At 42.5% G+C, this 22,299-nt stretch overlaps 1 protein-coding gene across 13 annotated transcripts in view; it reads left to right on the top strand.

Annotated features, from left to right (window-relative positions):
- Window positions 1-21,088, top strand: part of ALKBH8 (alkB homolog 8, tRNA methyltransferase) — a 71,684-nt gene extending 50,596 nt beyond the window's left edge. For 11 of the 13 annotated variants that reach the window (XM_047878616.1, XM_047878624.1, XM_047878621.1 and 8 more), the window contains 3 exons: window positions 1,374-1,657; window positions 10,711-10,860; window positions 11,927-14,323. In XM_047878616.1, the coding sequence (XP_047734572.1) occupies window positions 1,374-1,657; window positions 10,711-10,860; window positions 11,927-12,484 (992 nt within the window). In that variant the 3' untranslated portion in view covers window positions 12,485-14,323. Of the gene's footprint in view, window positions 1-1,373; window positions 1,658-10,710; window positions 10,861-11,926; window positions 14,324-21,073 lie in introns of those variants that run through there. The other 2 variants (XR_007156388.1, XM_047878626.1) reach the window with 2 other exon arrangements.
- The last annotated feature ends 1,211 nt before the right edge of the window (window positions 21,089-22,299 follow it).

Genomic DNA, 22,299 nt, shown 5'->3' with positions numbered 1-22,299 from the left:
TGTATATTCAGTTTACAGATGATTTTCACGTTCAAGGCCATCTTTTAGACACTCTTTGTCAAAATGTGTGGGTTTTTAAGGATAAGGGTTGCTCCTCCCTTTAGCTAACTTAGATGTTTATAATTTCCAAGAGAATAAAAATGTTCCTAAGATCAGTTTAGGATAATTCTAATGTATATTGTGTCGGATTCTGATGTGACCAAGATAAGGTAACCTGTCTGTTTTCACCTGTACATTTTAGAGCCCTCAGGCTTTCTGTGGCTGCCCTTTTCTGAAACGTCCACATAAACTGTTTAGAGCTCCACCTCACACATTAGCATAGATGAGCTATCTCCTGCCCCATTGCTCAAGGTTCAGCACCCTCAAACTATAGGCAAGGAGAATTCCTGAAGCCGTGAACACTGCAGCCCAATTCTTAGCTGCCTCATGATTTCTGATTATTTCCTTTGTCCTGACTGTGGTCTCTCCAGGGACACCACTCCTTTTTCCTTTATTTTCCAGAATAAAACGATGTGTATCATGGACTTTGGCCGAAGATAAAGGGAAATTATAGGACAGCAGAGAACAGACAAGGATTTAAAATGAGTATTAGACATGATTGCAGAGAACAAAGGACAACTTCAGAATTCAGTTAATTAGAATAACAGTGTATCCTAAATTTCCTTCGTCATCTTGACTTGATGGTGTTCTCCTTGGAGTTGGCTGATTCGACTGAAGGAGGCGACACCTGTAGTCACTGAGAATGTGGGCTCCGGTGTTCCCCCCGGCTGGGTGCAGTTCGGGCTCTATGACTTGCCATCTTTGTTCCTTGAGGATTGTTATTTGATGTTCTCTGCTTCAGTTGCCTCATCTGTAAAGTGGATGCAATAGTACCAGCTCACGATGTTCCTGTGAGAACTGAGAACACACATATGAACTGTTTCAAAGCATGCTCGTTTAACTGCCTGTGATCATTACCAAATGATGCACTTTGCTGCTAGGGCTTGTTTTTCTGAGAGTCTGAGGGCCCCAGGAGTCCTATCTCCTCTGCCCACCAAGAGAAAAACCCTACGTCATGTTGGTTCAGCTAAATTTCTTCTGTTTGGGCCAGGCCCATCAGGAAGCTTTCCTGAATGAGAGGACCCTTAATCCTGAGAGGTGATAGGCACCTGCATTATATGGCCTGCAGACTTGCAGTCATTTCTGTCGCACATGGATTTTTCCCCTTCTGTGTGTGTTAGACCCTTGCACATATAATTAGACTTGTTAGGTACCAGCTATTTTTAAACTGATAAATCAGAGCCTGCTTAGCCCCCGTCACCAAATTTGGATTGATTTGCTTGTTCTTTTAAGAAAACATGATACCTTATGAACCACTTGGATAAAAATGAAAGGTTTTTATTGCTTAATTTTTGCATTAGGTTACCCTTTGGTCTGTGACAGCCAGATGAAGGCGACCCCCCCATCATTTCCAGAGAGCGAAAGAGAAGCCTCCCAACTGGAGCAAGAGTATGTCCACCGAGTCTATGAGGAGATTGCTGGGCACTTCAGCAGCACAAGACATACCCCTTGGCCACATGTGGTGGAGTTTTTGAAAGCTTTGCCCCGTGGTTCGTTAGTGGCTGATGTTGGCTGTGGAAACGGAAAGTATCTTGGCATCAATAAGGAGTTATATATGGCAAGTAATTGTTGCCTCTGGCTCTCTTTTGCTTTATTTGTAAGGGCTGTTAGCACCTTCTTTCTGCCTTATGATATAATGTTGTTTGTTGATTAGGCCATTACAGAAAAGTTATAACCAACAGATGGAAAATTAATGAGCACTCATTCTTATTTATTCCCCGAGAATTTGTGGGCATGCATGCCATTATTTGTAATTCCCCCCTTCCCTTTCCTTAGATTTTGCTTCCTGAGATTATTTTATCGGTAATACTATCTTATATCTGTAAAACTCTTTACAGGTTAGAAAGGATATTTACATTTTTTTTAATGTTTATTCTGAGAAAGAGCTTGCAAGTGGGGGAGGGGCAGAGAGAGAGAGAGAGAGAGAGAGACAGAGAGAGAGAGAGAGAATCCCAAGCAGGCTCTGTGCTGTCGGCATAGAGCCTGATATGGGACTCAATCCCATGAGCCATGAGATCATGACCTGAGCGGAAATCAAGAGTTGGACACCTAACTGAGCCACCCCAGGTGCCCCTGGAAAGGATATTTATAGAAGCCATTTTCTTTGCTTTGATCCTCCTAAATATGAGAAAGTTAAAGCAGATATTTTCTGGGTTTTTTAATCCTGTTATTTATTTATTTATTTGTTTGTTTGTTTGTTTATTTACTTACATCCAGTTTAGTTAGCATATAGTGCAGTAATGATTTCAGGAGTAGAATCCAGTGATTCATCCCCTACATATAACACCCAGTGCTCATCCTAACAAGTGTCCTCCTCAGTGCCCTTTGCCAATTTAGCCCATCCCTCCACCCACAATCCCTCCAGCTAACCTCAGTTTGTTCTCTGTATTTAAGACTCTCTTATGTTTTGTCCCCGCCCTGTTTTTATATTATTTTTGCTTCCCTTCCCTTATGTTCCTCTGTTTTGTATCTTAAATTCCACATGAGTGAATTCCTATGATATTTGTCTTTTTCTGACTAATTTCAGTTAGCATAATATACTCTAGTTCCATCCACGTTGTTACAAATGGCAAGATTTCATTCTTTGTGATTGCTGAGTAATATTCCATTGTGTGTGTGTGTGTGTGTGTGTGTGTGTGTGTGTATGTATGTATATATATGTACATATATATGTATATATATGTATATACACATATACACACACAATGGAATATTACTCAGCAATATACATGTATATATATGTATATACACACACACATATACATATATACATACACATACATGCACACACACAACACATCTTTATCCATTTATCTGTCGATGGACATTTAGGCTCTTTCCATATTTTGGCTGTTGTCGATAGTGCTGCTATAAACATTAGGGTGCATGTGCCCCGTTGAAACAGCACTCCTGTATCCTTTGGGTAAATACCTAGTAGTGCAATTGCTGGGTCATAGGGTAGTTCTATTTTTAACTTTTTGAGGAAAAAAACTCTGGAAAATACTGTTTTCCAGAGTGGCTGCACCAGTTTGCATTCCCGTCAGCAATGCAAAAGGGTTCCCTTTCTACACATCCCCACCAGCCTCTGTTGTTGCCTGAGTTATTAATTTTAGCCATTCTGACAGGTGTGAGGTGGTATCTCAGTGTGGTTTTGATTTATATTTCCCTGATGATGAGTGATGTTGACCATCTTTTCATGTGTCTGCTAGCCATCTTGATATCTTCTTTGGAAAAGTGTCTATTCATGTCTTTTGCCCATTTCTTCACTGGATTATTTGTTTTTTGGGTGTTGAGTTTGATAAGTTCTTTATAGATTTTGGATACTAACCCTTTACCTGATATGTCATTTGCAAATATCTTCTCCGATTCTGTCGGTTGTCAAGAAGATATTTTCATCTGGTTTTTTACTAATGAAGAAACGGAGGCTCACAGACTGTATTCTTCCCTAATGTTGTAGAATTAGGGAATATAACTGGGATTTAAACCCATGCCTCTGACGCCAAATATAGTGTGCTTTTATTCATAGTAGGAAAATATAAAGGTTACTATTTATTGGTGTCTTACTGTTGAGGAAACTAAAGCTTAAGTAGATTAAAAAATGTGACCGAGGTTACAGTGCTAGGCCCAGAATCTGAACTCACCTGTCTCTTATGCCAGGGTTTCTGTTTTCAGTTGCTGTAATTTCCTTTTTCTAAGGTTGACTTTTTTTTCTCCTATGCTGCGAAGTAGAAAGTTCTCTCTGCACTAGTGCATTATTATAAATACATCAGCGCTGTTCTGGGAGGACTGAAGCTTCCCTTTCTCAAACTAGGGAGGGAGGACTAGAGTGAGGACAGTAGGCGAGGAGAATGAGAGCCATCTACGCGCACGGGCTACTGTAGCACATCAGATTGTGTGTAATGTGTTTGCACCTCATCCTTGACATCACACACCTATGTCAACAAAGTAAGTTACTCCTGTGCTTGAGGAAAGGTTTGTGCATTAAGAGATAAAAGCATAGCTTTTCATCACGATAAAATGTTAGTAGTTGTATATTGTCATTATGTTTAGATGAAGTTTTAGTTTATAAAGAGAAAGATTGAATGAATTATGTTTTTTCATGTTGAAGAAGTAGGTTTTGATATGCCACTTAAAATCAAAGTGATATTTCTGATTTTGTAATCTTAAGGCACTGTCCAAAATGTTTCTCAATGAGCTCTGCTTTTGCACTTTCTTTTTTTTTTTTAATGTTTATTTATTTTTGACGGAGAGAGTGACAGAGCATGAGTGGGGGAGAGACAGAGAGAGAGGGAGACACAGAATCTGAAGCAGGCTCCAGGCTCCGAGCTGTCAGCACAGAGTCCGATGCGGGGCTCGAACTCACAGACTGCGAGATCATGACTTGAGCTGAAGTCGGATGCTCAACTGACTGAGCCACCCAGGCGCCCCTGCTTTTGCACTTTCTTGATGATAACCCTTAACTTTATCTAGTCAGGCAGCATCTGTGACCAAGAAGCTAGGTTGAAGTCAACCACACTGACTTAGTCATGATGATAACATTATCCTGTTACAATTGAGAAAAATGACTTCTTGGTAAACTGAGGTATAAATCTGAAGCTATTCGAGAAGGAATATATTTAGAAGAGTGGGAAACCCACAAGTACTGTTACCTTCCATTGCTCCTATTCATTTTATCAGTGGCTGTCCGCGTGTATTCCTTCCTGTCTGCTATTCCCAGAGCCTCCTGCACTGTCTGACTTCTCGGGAAGGCTCAGTAAGTGTTGGTTCAGTGAATGAATGAAAGGTACAAGTCTGGTTGGACTTACAGTTTTCATTACACCAGAAATGAAATTATATACAATATAGGGGAGCCTGCTCTTGTAAGCTGCTGAGGCTCCAACCTGTGTATTTGAATGTACTTTGAGCAGCTGTCTTTGAGCCTGAAAATATGTATGTTTCTTGACATTCATGAGGAAATGTGACCCGAGACATTCATTCTAGGTATTAAAACATAGGATAGTCTCAGAATTTAAAAAGTCATTAATATTATTAGTACATACTTCCTTAATAAAGCACCTTATTTATTTATTTATTTATTTATTTATTTATTTATTTAATTTATTATTTTAAAATTAATCTTAGAGAGAGAGAGAGACTGCATGAGTGGGGGAGGGGCAGAGAGAGGGGGAGACACGGAATCTGAAGCAGGCTCTCGGCTCTGAGCTGCCAGCACAGAGCCCAATGCAGGGTTCATGAACTCATGGACCTTGAGATCATGACTTGAGCCAAAGTCAGATGATTAACCGACTGAGCCACCCAGGGCCCCTAAAATGCATTTTTGAAATAGTAGCTTAAGCTCTCTTGTAGATACTTTTATAAACTGCTTTTCATTTTTTATAACATCATCGGTTACTGTTCATTTCTGTCATCAGCACTAGCTGTTGTCTTTATTTTCAGAGTTAAATTTTGTAAGCAAAACTTGAGACCTTCAAGAGATTTATTGCCTTTATAATAGTACCAATAAGAGGTGAGACGGTATGAACCCAGAGCTCAGCCTGACTCATCCATTGTAGGGACTTTCTTGGTTGCTTTAAATAGTCTGGATTGCAAATATAAGAATAACTCCAGGAACCTATTTATAATTAGAAGAATTGGAGATATGTTTATATAAACCTCTTCTGCACGTTTCTGGTTTGGTTTGGTTTTGTGTTTTAACTGTTGACTACGCCAATAAAGGAAAGAACAGAAGGGATATTAACATCGACAGGTTCCTCCCGTGAGCTGAGTGCTGTGCTGTGTGTTCTCACACAGTGTGGGAGACTGGCATTACTCCCTCCATTTTACAAATGGGAAACCGAATGCTCAGTCAGGCTATGACAGGCTCATGGTTACATGGTGTCAGGACAAGTATTAGAGCCTCATCTCCAGCTGCACAGTCTGTACTCTGTGGCATTCTGCTAAGAGAGATTTATAAAATTAAAAAAAAAAAATTATTTATGTGGAGGGGGGAGGGGGCGGAGAGACAGAGGGAAAGAGAGAATCCCAACCAGGCTCCGTGCCTTCAGTGCAGAGCCCAACGTGTGACTCAGTCCCACGAACCATGAGATCGTGACCTGAGCCCAAATCAAAAGAGTCAGTCATTTAACGACTGAGCTACCCAGGTGCCCTGAAATCATGTCTATTTTGTTGTCCACTTGCTTGGCACGTGATAGAAGCTTATTAATGGTTTGTTGAATGGTGAGGAGCAAACCTGTGAATTCACCCTCAATTTCTTACATGGAAAGCAGAGTATACACAATGCCGTGTTGTGCAATCTTGAAGGAAATGCGACAACATCAAAGTGGGTGGGCCTTCACCCAGAGTAATGTACCTTGAGGATACAAGGATCTCTCTTTGTATCTAGACTCTGGGATGCGAGTTTTTGTCCACTCTTTGTTCCATATAATAATAATGATAGCATTTGCATAGCCCTGCTGTGGTTAGTGAAGTATTTAGTTTACATCATTTTGTTTGATTCTCATATGAACCTTGAGAAGTAGGCATTTTTATGATGAGGAAACAGAAGCTCTGAGATACAATATGGCTTTCCTAGGTTGTTCGCCTAGTTACTGCTGGAGTCACACTTCAGCTCGCGAGTTCCGAGTGTTGTTTTCACTGTACTGGACTGACTTTGACTCTTCCCTGACTCTCTCAACTGTGTACTGCCCATCTGATCTCCCTGTAATTGCTTGTTTTCTTAGTAGTTTTAAAAATGTTGTATTTTCTAAGTAATAAAAATAATGTAGCTGCAGTTCCGAAGATGGAAGGAAAGGTGTTTACCTATAATCTTAACACCCTAATAAACCAGTTTGTTGTGAGAAAGATCGTTCCAGTGTTTTCCTGTAATGTTTATATCGTCATGAGTATGTGTACAGCTCAATAACTCATTTGTATTGCTTCATATTTCCATTTTGCTGTGTGGCCTTACATGGTTCCCGGACTTTATGATGCTCTTTGAGTTACTTGATGGTTCCTCATGTTCAGTGTGAAGTTGTTATAAATAACACAGTAATGAGAATCTACCCTGAGAAACACTGTGACAAGAAGGAAGAACGCGGCTTTTTGGAGTGAGAGACGCCCAGGTTTAAATCTCTGCTCCGCCGCTTAACTATCTTACTTGAGCCAAACTACCTACGTGCTTTGAGAGGAGGTTTCCTCATCTGCAGTGTAGTAACAGTACCTGACTCAGGGTGTATCTTCGCGGTGGGTACATTAGCACAGAGAATCTGCTGTAAGATTTAGCGGGTGCCCCAGTAAAAGCCCCCCCCCCCTTTTTTTAAATCCTGTTTAGCTTTTTCCATATGTTGGATTATTTCTTTTTTTAGGATGAATTTTTAGAAGAACAATTATTGGGTCAAAAGTTGTGAACATTTTTATCTTCCTTGAAAAGCGGTGTGCCAAACTGCTTTTGAAAATGGGTGAAGTCCATCTGTAACATCACTAGCACTTTTGAGAGCAAGTTTTGTTACTGCCGTCACCATGGTGTACTGTGGTTTTAAAATATTTTTGATACCTTCGAGGGAGAAAAACGAGATCTTGTTTTCTAGTTTGCCCCTTTGATTACTAGTTTGAATACTTTTTCTTTTTTTTTTTACCAGCCCTTCCAGAATTGCATGTTTAACGTTTTGTTGGAGATTTTAAAAATTATAAACAAGTTCAGGCACTAGGTGGCTCGGTTGGTTAAGTGTCTGACTGGATCTCAGCTCACATCTTGATCTCAGGGTCGTGGGTTCAAGTCTTGTGTTAGGGCGCCACTCTGGGCATGGAGACTACTTAAAAAAAATAAGTGAGGAAAAAATTTTTTTAAGTATAGAGGAGTACAAGCACACATTTTAAGCCCAACCTGTATGTGTTTTTATGTCACTGATCTCCATCTGCCATACAGAATTAACAGAGCTTTACGTGAGTCTTTTAATGAATGCTAGTATTTATAATTAGGCCATTTTCTGTCATATTGTTGACATTATGCAACATCATTAAGGAGAATTTCAAGTACTGGGTACTATCCTTGGTATAAAAACTTAAGGAAATTTAAAAAGAGAAAAGAGAAAAAGATAGTGATGACTTGACTGTAGTATATGAAAGACTCAGGCCAGTTAAGTGCAGGATGAAAGTTCTGAGCCAGGCACGAATCACGTTTACGCTACACCTGATGCTTTGTGACTGAGACTGTCCCATCCCTCACACTGCCACACAGGGGCACTTTGTACAGGTAACGGTAGCAGCCTGGCAGCGGGAAGAGGGACATTTCCTCTTGTTTTATTTGGCTGCTCTTCTCCCTGTTCTGCTTTATCTATGGTTCTTGGGTAATAACTTTCTTTCCATGTTGAGCTCTATCTCCTGGTATTTGTTCTGTAGTAAAGTTGCACTTTTTTCCTGTCGACTTTCAGCTAGATTTATAGCAATCTGTCAGGGTCGGACATACTTGAAACTTCTGATTCCGTGAACTGAATTTTATTATAAAAACAGTGGCAAACTCTAGAATGTAATATGCGTATTACTTCAGTGGTGATGTCATCTTGACGTTGTCACTGCTAGCTCAGTGGTGTAGAATATGGGTGAAAATAAATACAAGGAATAATAAAGCACTTAACGTATCTTACATAGTTAAAGACAGCAATCATTTGGGAATTGGGCCCCTGTTATTAATGGGCCCTTGGTACTTTTTCATTTTTTTTTAAAAATTCATTTTGAGAGAGAGAGAGAGGCAGAGAGAGAGAAAGAGAGCAAGCGAGTACAGGTTGGGGGGCAGAGAGAGAGGGAGAGAGAGAATCCCATGCAGGCTCCACACTGTCAGCACAGAGCCTGATGTGGGGCTTGAACCCACGAACCATGTGATCGTGACCTGAGCCCAAACTAAGAGTCAGTTGCTTTACTTACAGAGCCACGCAGGTACCCTGGGACTTTTTTGTCTTAAAATATATCAAAGGGAAATTGCTATATTTTACCTCTAGTGTGGTACCTTTTATTATGCTTCAAAAATAAATGCAGCTCTGGGATAGAATATAGAAGCTGTTTAATACCAATTAGAAATTGAGCAAATTCATATTAAGTATGAGTAGCCTGGCGGTGTCCATTAACTTAATAAGAGTTGTTTTGAGGGGCACCTGGGTGGCTCAGTCGGTTAAGCATGCAACTTCAGCTCAGGTCATGATCTTGCGGTCCATGAGTTTGAGCCCCACATCTGGCTCTGTGCTGACAGCTCAGAGTCTGGAGCCTGCTTTGGATTCTGTGTCTCCCTCTCTCTCTGGCCCGGCTCTGTGCTGACAGCTCAGAGTCTGGAGCCTGCTTCGGATTCTGTGTCTCCCTCTCTCTCTGGCCCTCCACCCGTTCATGCTCTGTCTGTCTCTGTCTCAAAAATAAATAAGAAAAAATGTTAAAAAAAAAAAAAAACTTTAAAAAAAGAGTTGTTTTGACATGAGGACTCATGCTCCTTATTCTCACATAGACCAAGGGAACCCTAACAATCAGTGCTCACTGCATCAGAAATTCAGATGAGTAAACACAAGGTCGAGGTGGCCACTGCTATCTGATGAAACCTGCTGTCACATTTCTTTTTCTCTTTTGTAGAGAATGAGTAAAGAACTGTCTGGGGATAATTATTAATTAGTGGTTTAACCTTTCTGATGCCCTGCCCACCTTCCCTGTCCTCCCTCATTTCACGTGTGCATACTGCGTACATGCTCTCTCCCTCCCCTCCACATGCACACATGCACACACATGTGTGCACACACATGGTGCCCTCAGAATCAAACAGCAAAACTGAACACAACAGTAACAACCAAAGTAGAGAGGAGAGAGGCTGCCGCGGTGCCCAGATGCTTCCCACAGAAGCAGACACAGGCAGAAAGGCACGTGAGGTCCTTGCCCAGGGACATGAAGGGAGGCTGTGAGCTGCCTTCATGCTGCCTTTCCCTAGGGACGGTTCGCTTAGACTGCAAGGTGTAATTAGATAGCACTTGACAGATTTTGAATTCAGCACTTCATTCCTGATTTATATGGGTTAGGTGTTTAGCAGAACAAGACTCAATAGCTTTAAAAAATGAAATAAGTTATTTTACTTTTTTGTTGTTTTGGGGTTTTATTTTCTGATTGTACAGTAACATGTACTGAAAAGTAAAAAGAAGCAGGCACAAATCCCAGCCACCCTCTTGCTATCTGGGCCAGCACAGTATCGTTGATGTAGTGATGAGGGACATCTGTAGGTCCCCACAAAGGACCGAATGTCTGCGTTTACAGAATAGTTTTCGTTTTTATACGTGCGATCTCACATAAGGATCTAGGTGGGTGATCGATTAGAGGGCAGTTAGGCCTTTCCATTTCCACTGCTGCCATATTTATACTAGTCGTTTTCTTTCCGTTCGCTACTTTGAGCTCAGTCTGGTACCTGGTAAGACAATAAAAGCTGCCTCCTAAACGACGGAATCTGACTTTGTGCCGGCTGTAAGAACTGGTAAACCCTGGCTTTACCCGCTTCACGGTGCATACGAGGTCTGCGCCCTCACTTTATGGTAATGAAGAAGCCCAGTGCTCTTAATTTCTCATGATGTTTAAACAAGGGATTGTGAGATTCGTCGCTTCTGCCTGTTACAGATCGGTTGTGATCGGAGCCAGAGCCTCGTGGACATCTGTCGAGAGCGGCACTTCCAGGCCTTCGTCTGCGACGCGCTGGCTGTGCCCATCCGCGGCGGGGCCTGTGATGCCTGCGTCTCCATTGCTGTTATTCACCATTTTGCAACAGCGGTGAGTGCTGTCTGTCTGTCTGTCTCTCTCTCCAAGACCTCGTGGCTGTGGTGGCAGGAAATGCTCATGGATTTCACCCACGTGGACCCTATTTTAGCTTTTCTTTTCTTTCCCTTCTCTTTCCTCGTTATGTGGTTTGCCCCCTTTGCTGAGAAAGCTCGTGGAAGGAGGTGAGGTGCCCTGCTGCGGTGGGCCTCTGCCCTCTGCCCACCGCCCACCTCCCTCCCTGAGCCTTCCTCATCGTTGTGTCCTCGAATCCGGGGCCACGGCGCTCTGGCTGTCAGGGGCTGGAGGCGCTCATCGGCCCTGCGCCTCCCCAGCAGTCTCTCCTCGGCCTCTCAGCCTCTTCTCTGTCCGTGCCCCACCTGCCTTTCCCGGCCCTTCTCCGCAGGTATTTAGCTGCTGGTGGTATGTTACTCATGCTTTTAGTTAGGCACACAGGTCCCTAATTTTAAAATGAGTGAATTTAGGGGCGCTGGGGTGGGTCAGTTGGTTCATTGTCTGACTCTTGATTTCGGCTCAGGTCGTGATCTCGTGGTTCGTGGGATCGACCTCCACATCTTCATGTCTCTCTGCCCGTCTCCCGCTTGCACTGTCCCCCCCCCCCCAAAATAAATAAATAAACTTAAAAAAAATAAGTGAATTTAATATTTTATATTTTTATTATAAGAAAACAGAATCTTATTTTTCCTGTGGGTGGGTGGTTTCTCCCTTAATCTCAGCGATAATTTTATAAATCGCCCTGTGCTGGCATTACCAGCAGTCCCCACGCACCTTGTGACTGAACTGAACGCAGGACAAAACCAAGTGGCAAACCCTCTATGCCTCTATTTTATTAACACAAATAAAAATGTCCTTTTCCTTATCTCTTCAACACTTTTTCCCCTCAGAAGATTTCCCGTCTCTTCTTTTTCTTTTTTGTTTTTTATTTTATTTTATATTTATATTTTGGTAGATTTTCTGAGCTGTTCGTCGTAATGAAAAGCCGTGCTATCGCCGGTCCAACTTCCTGTTTCCTCTCTATCTCCTCTTGGCTGATAAATGGCAATGTGTGTTTTTTCCATAGGAGCGCAGAGTAGCCGCTCTCCAAGAACTCGTTCGACTCCTGAGACCTGGCGGGAAGGCACTCGTTTATGTCTGGGCAATGGAACAAGAATATAATAAGAAGAAATCCAAGTATCTTAGAGAAAACAGAATGAGCCAGGGGAAGGAGGAGGAGGTCAGCAGCGATACGCCAGGCCCAGAGTTGCTTGTGGAGCAAGTGCCTGACACAGGCCATAAGGAGCCAGCATGTCAAATGCCCTCCATCAGTGACTTCCAGAAAGGAGGGCAGAATTCAAGGGAAGTTACTAATTCCAAGCTCCCCATTCACACTAATAGGACTTCTTTTCATTCTCAAGACGTACTGGTTCCCTGGCACCTTAAGGGCAACCCTGGGAAAGACAAACCTGCTGAGCCGTTTGGTCCGGGAGGATCCCATGACCCAAGTCCTGTGTTTCATCGTTTCTACCACGTGTTCCGTGAGGGGGAGCTGGAAGCCGCCTGCCAGACTCTGAGTGACGTCCGCGTCCTGCGAAGCTACTACGATCAGGGGAACTGGTGTGTGATTCTTGAGAAGGTCTGACGTCTCTGAACATACACACCGGAAAGAAAGGCTCAGCTTTATTTTTTAAAGGACTCTAAATTTACTGTCTTTTTAAAGAGAAAATGTGTGGAAAAGAATCAAAGAAAGGAGAACGCCTGAGAGAAAATTGGAAGTAGAGATTAGTTAGGACACATTTGGGCTACTAGTATGGCCATTTTATCCATAAATGTGGGAACGGTTCTCTTAAATAGGGAGGCATAGGGAGGGATTTTAAAAGTGACTGAAGTAGTTTGTGAAGTTTTTGGGGTCCCAGCATAAGAATGCAGCATTCTAAAGACAAAGTTTTGGTATTAAGGTTACTCAGCAAACTAAATCATGTAGAATCTTAGTGATGCAATCATACAACATTTTAATAAAGAAGTATTTCTGGACAGTAGAGAATTGTCTGAAGACTTTGACTCTTAGCTCTGTAAAGTCACAGGCGATGACCTCTCCCCCCTCACCGTCCTAACGCAGGCTTGACACGTAGTAGGTGCTCAGTAGAATTTCAGCCCGTCAGGTCGTTCATCCCACAAATACTTACAGAACCCCTACTATGTATTTAAGTACTGTGAGTGGAGCTGTGAACAAGAGTGAAAGCTCCTGCCCTCCTGGAACTTCCATTGTGGAAGAAGGACAGCCGGTATGCAAATGAAATTGATCCAATGTGCCAGGTAGTGAGAAGTGAAACAGGACTTGGAGGTTTTCCCCGGGAACAAAGGATCATTTCCAAAGTGCTGTAACCACGAATCCTGACTGTAGTTGGTTACCGAGAATTAGTTGGTATTCCAGATGTATTGACCAGGTGTTAAAGGCAACCCCAGTGGGCTCTTATAACTCCTTTGTTTAAGTAGCAAAAGTTAGAATGGTCGGTCAGACTTAATTATGCCCTTACAGCCACAGCTGTGGTGTCACTACCGGCTGTCTCCAGTTCCTTCATGGTTTGTACCAGTCTGGGCGCAGTCAGCAGTTTTTACCTCCAAATACTTCACACTCAGTCAACTTACCACTCAGGTCAAGTTTCCAGGAAGAACAAAGGTAGAAAGTCAACCGTAGCTCAGATGATCACGCAAAAGGAAAGTACTTTTTAAAACATGCATTGCTTTTATAGCAGTTATGCTTAAGACTACTTCAAGAAAAATTGCTTCCTGTGAACGATGACGCCCAGACAATTGTGTCTGTTGTTATTGTTGAGATGTTTATTTTCTAGCGTCAAGCTTTCCGAAACCGGCCGTGATGAATAGGTCTCGGATGAGACGACGATTGTTTTTGTCGTGGAATCTTCACTGCAAGATTGTAACTGTTCCCTCCAGATGAATGTATAAGGTTCATGATATGAAAAGACAAATTATGGGGCTAAAAAAAAGCAGTTTTATTCTGACAGAAATTCTAGAACTTCACATTGCAATGTGAAGCTCAGCTCCTGCTAATAACTTTTAAAATCTAGATGAAATGGGCGATTTTCAAGGAGGATGCAAATACATGAACTCAAGAAGAGGCAGAAAATGGAAGGTGTTGAAAAAGCCGCATAGGAATTCAGAACTTGGCTCTTGATTCAGACTGGAAATTGAATTCTCGATCTGCCATTAGTTTTAGCCGGAGACTCTGGACAAACTCCCTCCCTTGTCTGTGCTCCAGTTTTCTCAGCTGTAGTGCTGGAGGAGTTGTTCTGCAATTAGCTGGGATAACAGCTCTCAGAGCAGTGCAAGAATAGAGTGTGTGTGTGTGAAACATGTTTATTATCATTAGTCCCAGAGAAAGCCCTCAAGAGTTTCAGGAATTGAATGACATCAAATCTAATTTGTTAATTGTGTATTAAAAACCTATGGTTTTACTGATTTTTTGTCTTTTTGTTTGCTCTTATTAGTTGCAACAGATACATCACAATTTCGTGCTATGATTGTGGATTTCTCTATTTTTCCTTCCAGATCTATCAATAATTATAAGGCAGAACTGGAAGGAAAATCCCAATGTCCATCAGCAGTAGAGTAAGTGAATCGAATGTTACTACCTAAGCAATGGAAGTGAATAAATCATCTTCACAAGGTACACTGTGAATAGATCTCAGGACCATAATGCTGAGTAACAAACCCCACAGAGTAAGACCATACAATCCTTCAGAGTGCAGGTGTCTCTGAGACTACCTTCGCTTCTGACACTGACTGCAAGTTCAGGGGCTCCCAAGAGTATCCTCAGGTTTGGTCATTTGCTAGAAGGATTCACAGGACTCACGGAAACTGTCATACTCATGACCATTGTTTATTACAGCAAAAGGCTACAGGTTAAAATCAGCCAAGGGAAGAGGTGCAGGAGAGTTACACGCATGGAACTTTCTGTTGCCACCTCCCGGTGAAATCTGGATGGAGCTGACTTCTCCCAGCAGCGGGTAGGATAATACACATGGAGTGTTGCCAGCCACGGAGGCTCACATGAGGCTTGGGTTCAGATTTTTAACTGAGGGCTTAACTACACGCACATGGTTGACCACCCATATGGCTGACCTTTCATCTCTAGCTCGTCTGGAGGCCCCCCCAGGTAAACAGATCCTTCTCAGGCAGGATATTGCAAAGGCTTAGAGATTAACTCCCAGGAGCCTAAGACAAAGGCCAGACCTCTTCTTGGATAAGGTCAACTCTACTACATAGTTTTTTTTAAGTGAGAGTTTATAAACAAGCAATATTATACTTTTACAAGACTGGATAATGGTGAACTTTTGAAAGGAAGGAATGAGTTCAAGGCCTTCTGGGGTGCTCACAGTTTATTTCTCGGGGTGGTATGTACATGGGCGCTTGCTTTGTGTTAATTCACTAACATTGAGTGTGTGATAAAGCACTTAGGATTTGTTACCTTTATGTGTAATATAAACTTCAAAATTTAAAACAGTTTGTAAAAGAAAGTTCTAAACATGCAGTGAAATATTTTAAATATTAAAAAAAATTCAGTGTTTTTTTTTTTTTAAATTTTGAGGGAGAGAAACAGAGTACAAGTGGGGGAAGGGCAGAGAGAGGGAGACACAGAATCCAAAGCAGGCTCCAGGCTCTGAGCTGTCAGCACAGAGCCCAGTGTGAGGCTTGAACACATGAACTGTGAGATCATGACCTGAGCCGAAGTCAGATGCTTAACTGACTGAGCCACCCAGGTGCCCCAAATCAAACTTTTTTTTATGAAATAATCTCTACACTCACCATGGAGCTTGAACTCATTACCCTGAGATCAAGAGTTGCATGCTCTACTGACTGAGCCAGCCAGGCACCCCCTGTCAATTATTTTTTAATTTTAAAGATTGTGCTTCTTGTGTTCTGTTTAAGAAATTTTTGCCTAAACCAAATCACTAAGATTTTCTTTTATGTTGTCATCTAGAAGTTTTATAGCTTTCCCCCTTACATTTAGGTCCATGATCCATTTCAAATTAAGTTTTGTGTACATGTTGTGAGGGTTGGCTTACCTTTCTGCATGCTGCTATCCAGTCGTTCCAATATCATTTTGAAAAGATTGTTCTTTTCCCCAAGTGAATTGCTTGACACCTTTGTGGAAAACCAATTGGCCATACATATGTGGATCTATTTCTGCATAGTTTTTTTTTAATTTGTGTGTCTATTTTATGCCAATACTGTTTTGGCTACTGTAGCTTAATAGTAAGTTTTGGAATAAGGTTTCCAACTTTGTTCTTCTATGCACTTAATAACAGCTTCAAAATACACAAAGCAAAAACTGATGTAAGTATAGAAACATAGACAAATGTATAATTACAGAGGGAAATTTCAATAATTGATAGAACAAGTACCTAGAAAGTCAGTAAGGGTAGTATTAACCTCAGCCTTATTGGCATTTTAGAACAGCCCAGCCAACAACAGCAGAATACACAAGAACATTTATTAAGACCATCTTCTAGGCCATAAAACAAGCCTCAGGAATTTAATAGTATTAAAGTCACAAAATATGCTGTCTGGACACAGTGGAAATAACCCATAGATTCAGCAAGAATTCAAAAGGGAAAACAGAAAGTATTTTGAACTGAATGAAAATAAAAGCACAGCCTATCAAAATTTGTGCACAAAAACAAAAGTATACCAGGCTTGACATTGCTGTCCTTAGAAAGACCTGCTTAGAAGGTTAGCCCTTAGCTGGTGTCCGGGAATTTGGCTTTCAGGGCGTGGGATTCCCACTGCCCTAACTGATAAGAGTAGCTCCCTGTGCCTAACATGTTTCTACAAATGCTATGGTTTATGCCGAACGCCTGCTTCCCTTTTGGGAGTCTGGAGTTGGGCTGCGTGCCAGCAGAGAGTGCCTACGTGACCAGCTCTCAATAAACGTGGGCGCTAAGTCTGTAGCTTCCCTGGTTGGCAGCATTTCATGCTGGAGGGATTAGGCATGTCCTACGTGACTGTACTGGGAGAAGACTCTTGGAAGCTTATACCTGGTTTCCCCTGGACTTCGTCCCGTGTGCCTCTCCCTTTGCTGACTGAGTTGTGTTTTGCTATCATAAATCTTAGCCCTGAGAACAATCATATGCTCAGTCCTGTGAATCCTCCTAGAGAATCACCAAACCTGGGAACCGACTTGGGGACTCCCAGCACATTGCTCAGAGTAGTACTGAGGGGGAAGCGTACTGCACTAATTGCCTATGTTAGAAAAGAAGAAAGGTCTCAAGTACAAGCACCTCAGCTTTCTTCTTAAGAAACTAGAAAAGGAGGAGCGAATGCAGTGCACAGTATGCAGATGAAGTGGTAACAATCAGAGCAGGAATCAGACACACAGAACAACGGTAGAGAAAAGCAGTGAAACCAAAAGCATGTTCTTGGAGACTAATGACATTGATAAACCTCTAGCCCATCTGAGTTGACCAGGGAGACAATTCTGTGAATTTTATAATTGGAAAATTCAATTAATAAAAAAAATTAAAATTCTCATGTACTCACTTTTTAAGCCTAATGGTTGAAAAGGGTTTATTATTGTATTCATAATGCTTATTTTTCAAAAAATATTTACAGTAGGATTACTTCAAATTCCAATTAATTTAATTATGCAGTTTTTCTATGATCTGTTGAGAGAAATAAGACATTGTTTGTATATGAAAGAAGCATGATCTTAGCCAGTTCCTAAATATGTTTGGAAATTGTGTTTGAGAATTTGAGATTCTGGGTAGAGCAAGTAAGCCATATTGACTGACTATAAGGATAAAAATTCTTTTTTTATTAAAAAAATTTTTTTTAATGTTTATTTTTGAGAGTGAGAGAGAGACAGAGCACAAGTGAGGGAGGGGCAGAGAGAGAGGGACACACAGAATCCGAAGCAGGCTCCAGGCTCTGAGCTGTCAGCACAGAGCCAGATGTGGGGCTCAAACCCATGAACCTTGAGATCAGGACCTGAGCCGACAGTGGACGCTTAACCGACTGAGCCACCCAGGAGCTGCAAGGATAAAAATTCTTAAAACATATTATTTATTCTTTTTGCCACTTTGAGTATTTCTCTATTCCTTGACATTTAAAAAAAATTAAGAGAAATTCTTTCATTGAAATATTCCCTTCATTGCTTTTCTACTTTCAAATAGCAAATGTGTGCTGTTGGCCACATTAGGAGTTTACTAAGTGAGTCCCTTGTTCTTGCCAATAGCCTCAAGTCAGCCTCCTGAATGTTTTCCACTCACAGCGGGCAGAGAATGTATTACTTCTCTCTACGCCTCGCATTCCCGGCTTCTTCTCGGTTCCTAGCTTCGTCTGGTTATTTTGTCTTCACTTGAAGTGGAAGAGGAACATTCAAGGTACAGACTTGTTGGCATTCTCCTGAAGAACCTTCTTTAGTAAAAGTCTTGATCTTGCCATAAAAGAATCCCCATATAGGAAGAGAGCGCATACACTAAGATTTTCAATTCGCTTTTGTGGTTATGACCCTATAGTTTTGAAGAGTTATCATTCTTTAGTTAATGAGAGGAAGAATCTCAAGTTTTAATAGAGGGCGTTGGGGGATCAGGATATACTGCGACTCATAATTCTTCCCTCTGCTGTTTGATTAGTCTTTGAATTAAAGTGTCTGGGGGCTGCAGGTAGGGTTAGAAATATTAGCTCCCCACGTGTGGCTTCAAAACCCTATTTATGGTATGGAAGATAACCTAAGTGCCTTTGTTAGAAAAGAAGAAATAATAACCTGTTTAAATCAGCACTGGATAAGATAAGACCCAAGTATAAGAAATAAGAATAGGGCTCTCATGTGATAGGAATCATAGTTTCTATAGCTGGCTCTTTGAAAATTAGTTGTGAATAGCAGAGTATGGTGGAGACTATGGCTGCTTTACTTTTCAGCATCTGCCTTGCTAAATACTCTTCCCTAGTGTCCTTCTGACCTGAGGCAAATTGGTTTAGTGGTTCTAGAATGAATAAAATGTTTTTAAGCCAGACGTGGATTTGAAACTGAACTCCACTACTTACTAGCCATAAGACCCTGGGGAAACATGTGTCCGCAAAGAGAGAACAATAATACCCACCTGCAGGCTGTTGGGTGGATTATGTGAGATTGCGTGTAAAATACTCATGGCACTTACTACATACTAGACAGTCAGTAAATGCCAGGTCATTCCTTCCCCATCTTTCGCTTCATCGCATCCCTGAGAGCAAACAATCTGGTCTTTACCTTCCCTAACCTGTGTGTTTATGTGTATGTGTGTGGTCAATTTGACACAGGCATTGATGAGTTCAGGGCTCATTTATCGATCGCTTACTATGTGCCAGGCACTATTTTAAATAATGGATACATCAGTGAACATGAAAGGATCCTGTGCCCACGGAGCTTAGAGTCTAGTTGGAGGGAGTAGTATCATGGCCTGTGGTGGAACGGACGATAAGCATAGTAAGTCAACCGTGTATTATGTTGATTTCCTCCATCGAGAAAAGAAGCAGAGCAGAGAAGGAGGTTAATGGTGGGAGGGCACATGAGTTCCAGCTTCTAAAAGGGTGGTCAGGACAGTTGTCTCTGAGAAGATGACGTCTGAGTGAAGACTTGTAAAGGGGGAGGATTAACTGTGTACTTATCTGGGAAAGAACATTCCAGAGAGAAGGAGAGACCAATGCAAAGGCCTGAGACGAAGGAGCGCCGGGAGGCCGGTGTGGCCAGGGGACTGTGTGAGAGCTGGTGGAGGTGAGTGAGGTCCGAGAGTTGCTGGAGAGGTGAGGCTTACCAAGCGGGACGTGCCAGAACGTCTCCGGATTTTGCTCTCAGACAGTGAGCTGTTTGGAGTGGCTTTGGGTGGACCAGCCACACGTTCTCAGCTCCATTTTAAGAGAGATGCTCCGGCCACTGGGTGGAGATTAGACAAGAGGATGCAGGTGGTGCGGGGAGACAGGATGGAGGGCTGTGGCCATAATCCAGATGGGAGATGACAGCTGGCGTGCCACAGCGTGGTGGCAGTGGAGGTGGGGGCAAAAATAACAGGCTGGTGATTGTGTGATTTGGAGGTAGAGGCATCAGTGTTTCTGACGGGTTCGATGTGGGGTGTGGAGAGTAGGAGGCGTCAGTGATGCCCCCATCCCCGTGAGAGGGCAGCCACTGCACAGCGATTCCCATCTGTCCCGTGGGCCCTGTCGTTCAGAGGCAGTTTCTGCTTGTCCTATTCTTCCCCTCCTCGGTCGTGGGCACAGATCCATCGTGGCACTGCCCCCAGCATGTCGTCCTGGTAACATCTGCAGATAAACCCAGCAGGTACTTTAGGCTCCCGAGAAGCTCGATGTTCAGTCAGTGTGTGAAAACAGAAATAGAAGGCAGCACAAGGATTGTGATCATAAACTCCTTTAGGGACCATTAGATCGAGGTAAACACACACACCCAGGGATTCCAAAGTAGTGTAAGCAATAGAAAGGCAGGTGATGGAGGGCACTTTATTTTTAGTAAGTTGCTAAGGAGAAATTGCTTCCCCAAGAAGAGCCAGGCATGCAGGACCATAACCTTCCAATGCCCTTTGCAGAAGCAAGGGGAATAAACAGCGATGGAAAGAGGGAGTTAAGAGCTTTGTTGCTGCCTTGCTTCTGTTGCACCTCTGTCAACAGGTTCCCCAAAACCCTGAAAAGCAAATGTGAAAGAAGAACAACGATAGATACTCTCTCATGTGCAAAGTCTCGTTTTCTTCCCTCTTACAGAAGAAGCCAGTGGAGTTGGTTATTGATTAACGAGAAATGGTGAATAAGCCTGTCATGCAATTTTAAAGAATGTCCATTCTGGCTTTTGTAGTTTCCAGCAAGGAAAAAAGGGCAGGTAAGGAAATAAAAGCTTTTAAAACCCATTTTAAAGGTTCAGCATAAAGGGCTAAGAGAGGTCTATATAGAGTTCAGGAAGGAATTCTTAACCTGTGGTCCATGACTAAGCTTCAGAGTGTTTGTGAGTGACCCACAATTGTGTACATAACTGTGGGCACGTGCATGTACACATCTTCTTAGGAGAGGGTCCATTTTTTTTTTCTAAAAAAAGTTAAAACTCACAAGCTATAGACTCTAGGCAGTGACCCCCTCCCTCCACCTTGCTTATGCTCATGAGATTTTAAAGACAGCCCAAAGTCCAAGCACCAGAGGCACTGATAGATTCGGATATAAAGGTGCCCCCAAGGGGTGTGTGTGTGTGTGTGTGTGTGTGTGTGTGTGTGTGTGTGTGTAGGCGGTAGTATGTCTATAAGATTATTACTTATTACTTGAATCAGTCCTTGATCCAACCCTTTTGAATACATATTTAGGTCCTATGTGGAGAAAAGACTGTAAGCAAAAATGAAGAGAGTACATGGTATGTTCTTTAATTTGTGATTGACCTTGGGGCAGGAATAGGAGAGACATGATAAGTATTAACCAGGATAGTGGGTATTTTCCTACAGAAAACTCCCATTTTTGCTCTTGGACGATAAAACAAGCCAGACTAGTACATTTCCTTGTTAAATAGAGCGATTGAACCAATAGTAATGGAACCCTCCCACTTTCAGACAGACCCGTGGCAACATTAGCCAATTATAGAAAAAGATGAAACTGGGGCACCTGGTTGGCTCAAATTGGTTGAGCGTCTGACTCTTGATTTCGGCTCAGGTCCTGATCTCACGGGTTCATAAGATCATGCCCCGCGTCAGGCTCTGTGCTGTTGAGAATCTAATTGGGATTCTGTCTCTTTCTCCCACTCTCTCTGCCCCTCCCCTACTCCACTTGCATTCTCTCCATCTCTCAAAATAAATATTTTTTTTAAAAGAAAACAAAAACTATTCCCCTACAGATTATCAGTGGCTACTGGGCTGTACAGTCATAAGACTGGTGGTGTAGGATTGTCTCTGATCTGTTGCACTATCACTGTGGCCAGGGGAATGAGGTGCTGATTGGCTCAGGCCTGGGTTGTGTGCAATTCTCTACACCCATCACTGTAGCCGGAGGACTGGGGTACCTTGATTGGCTTAAGGAGTCAGGACCCTCCTGTGTATCTTTGGGTAGCACCAGTACTACACAAACTATGGGGCTGGGAATGGGGAGAAGGTTTCCCGAAGGGAATTTGGCCTGTACTAACCTGAATGACCATAGATGCTGGGCTGCACATAACAAGGATTTTACCGTTACCCCTCCAGAAAAGGGTGCAGGTGAACCTACATCATATAAGGTTTTGTAGCCTTGGCACCATCAGGCTTTCTGGCGGGGCAGAAATGGTATCGCAGCATCTTCTGGCCAGGACCATCATACCCGTGGGACAATAGCAATGTCTCCCAATGACAGGCAGAGCAAGAGGGACTATCCAAGCAGCAGCCAGAGAGACCTCAGAACCATGTGGAGCAACGATGGCGTCAGGAAGAGTGTTGGTGGCTGGGG

The sequence above is a fragment of the Prionailurus viverrinus genome, chromosome D1 (assembly GCF_022837055.1).
Source record: "Prionailurus viverrinus isolate Anna chromosome D1, UM_Priviv_1.0, whole genome shotgun sequence".
In the NCBI taxonomy this organism is placed as follows: Eukaryota; Metazoa; Chordata; class Mammalia; order Carnivora; family Felidae; genus Prionailurus; species Prionailurus viverrinus.
The sequence above is the reverse complement of the archived record's forward strand: the minus strand, read 5'-3'. Positions and strand labels throughout refer to the sequence as shown.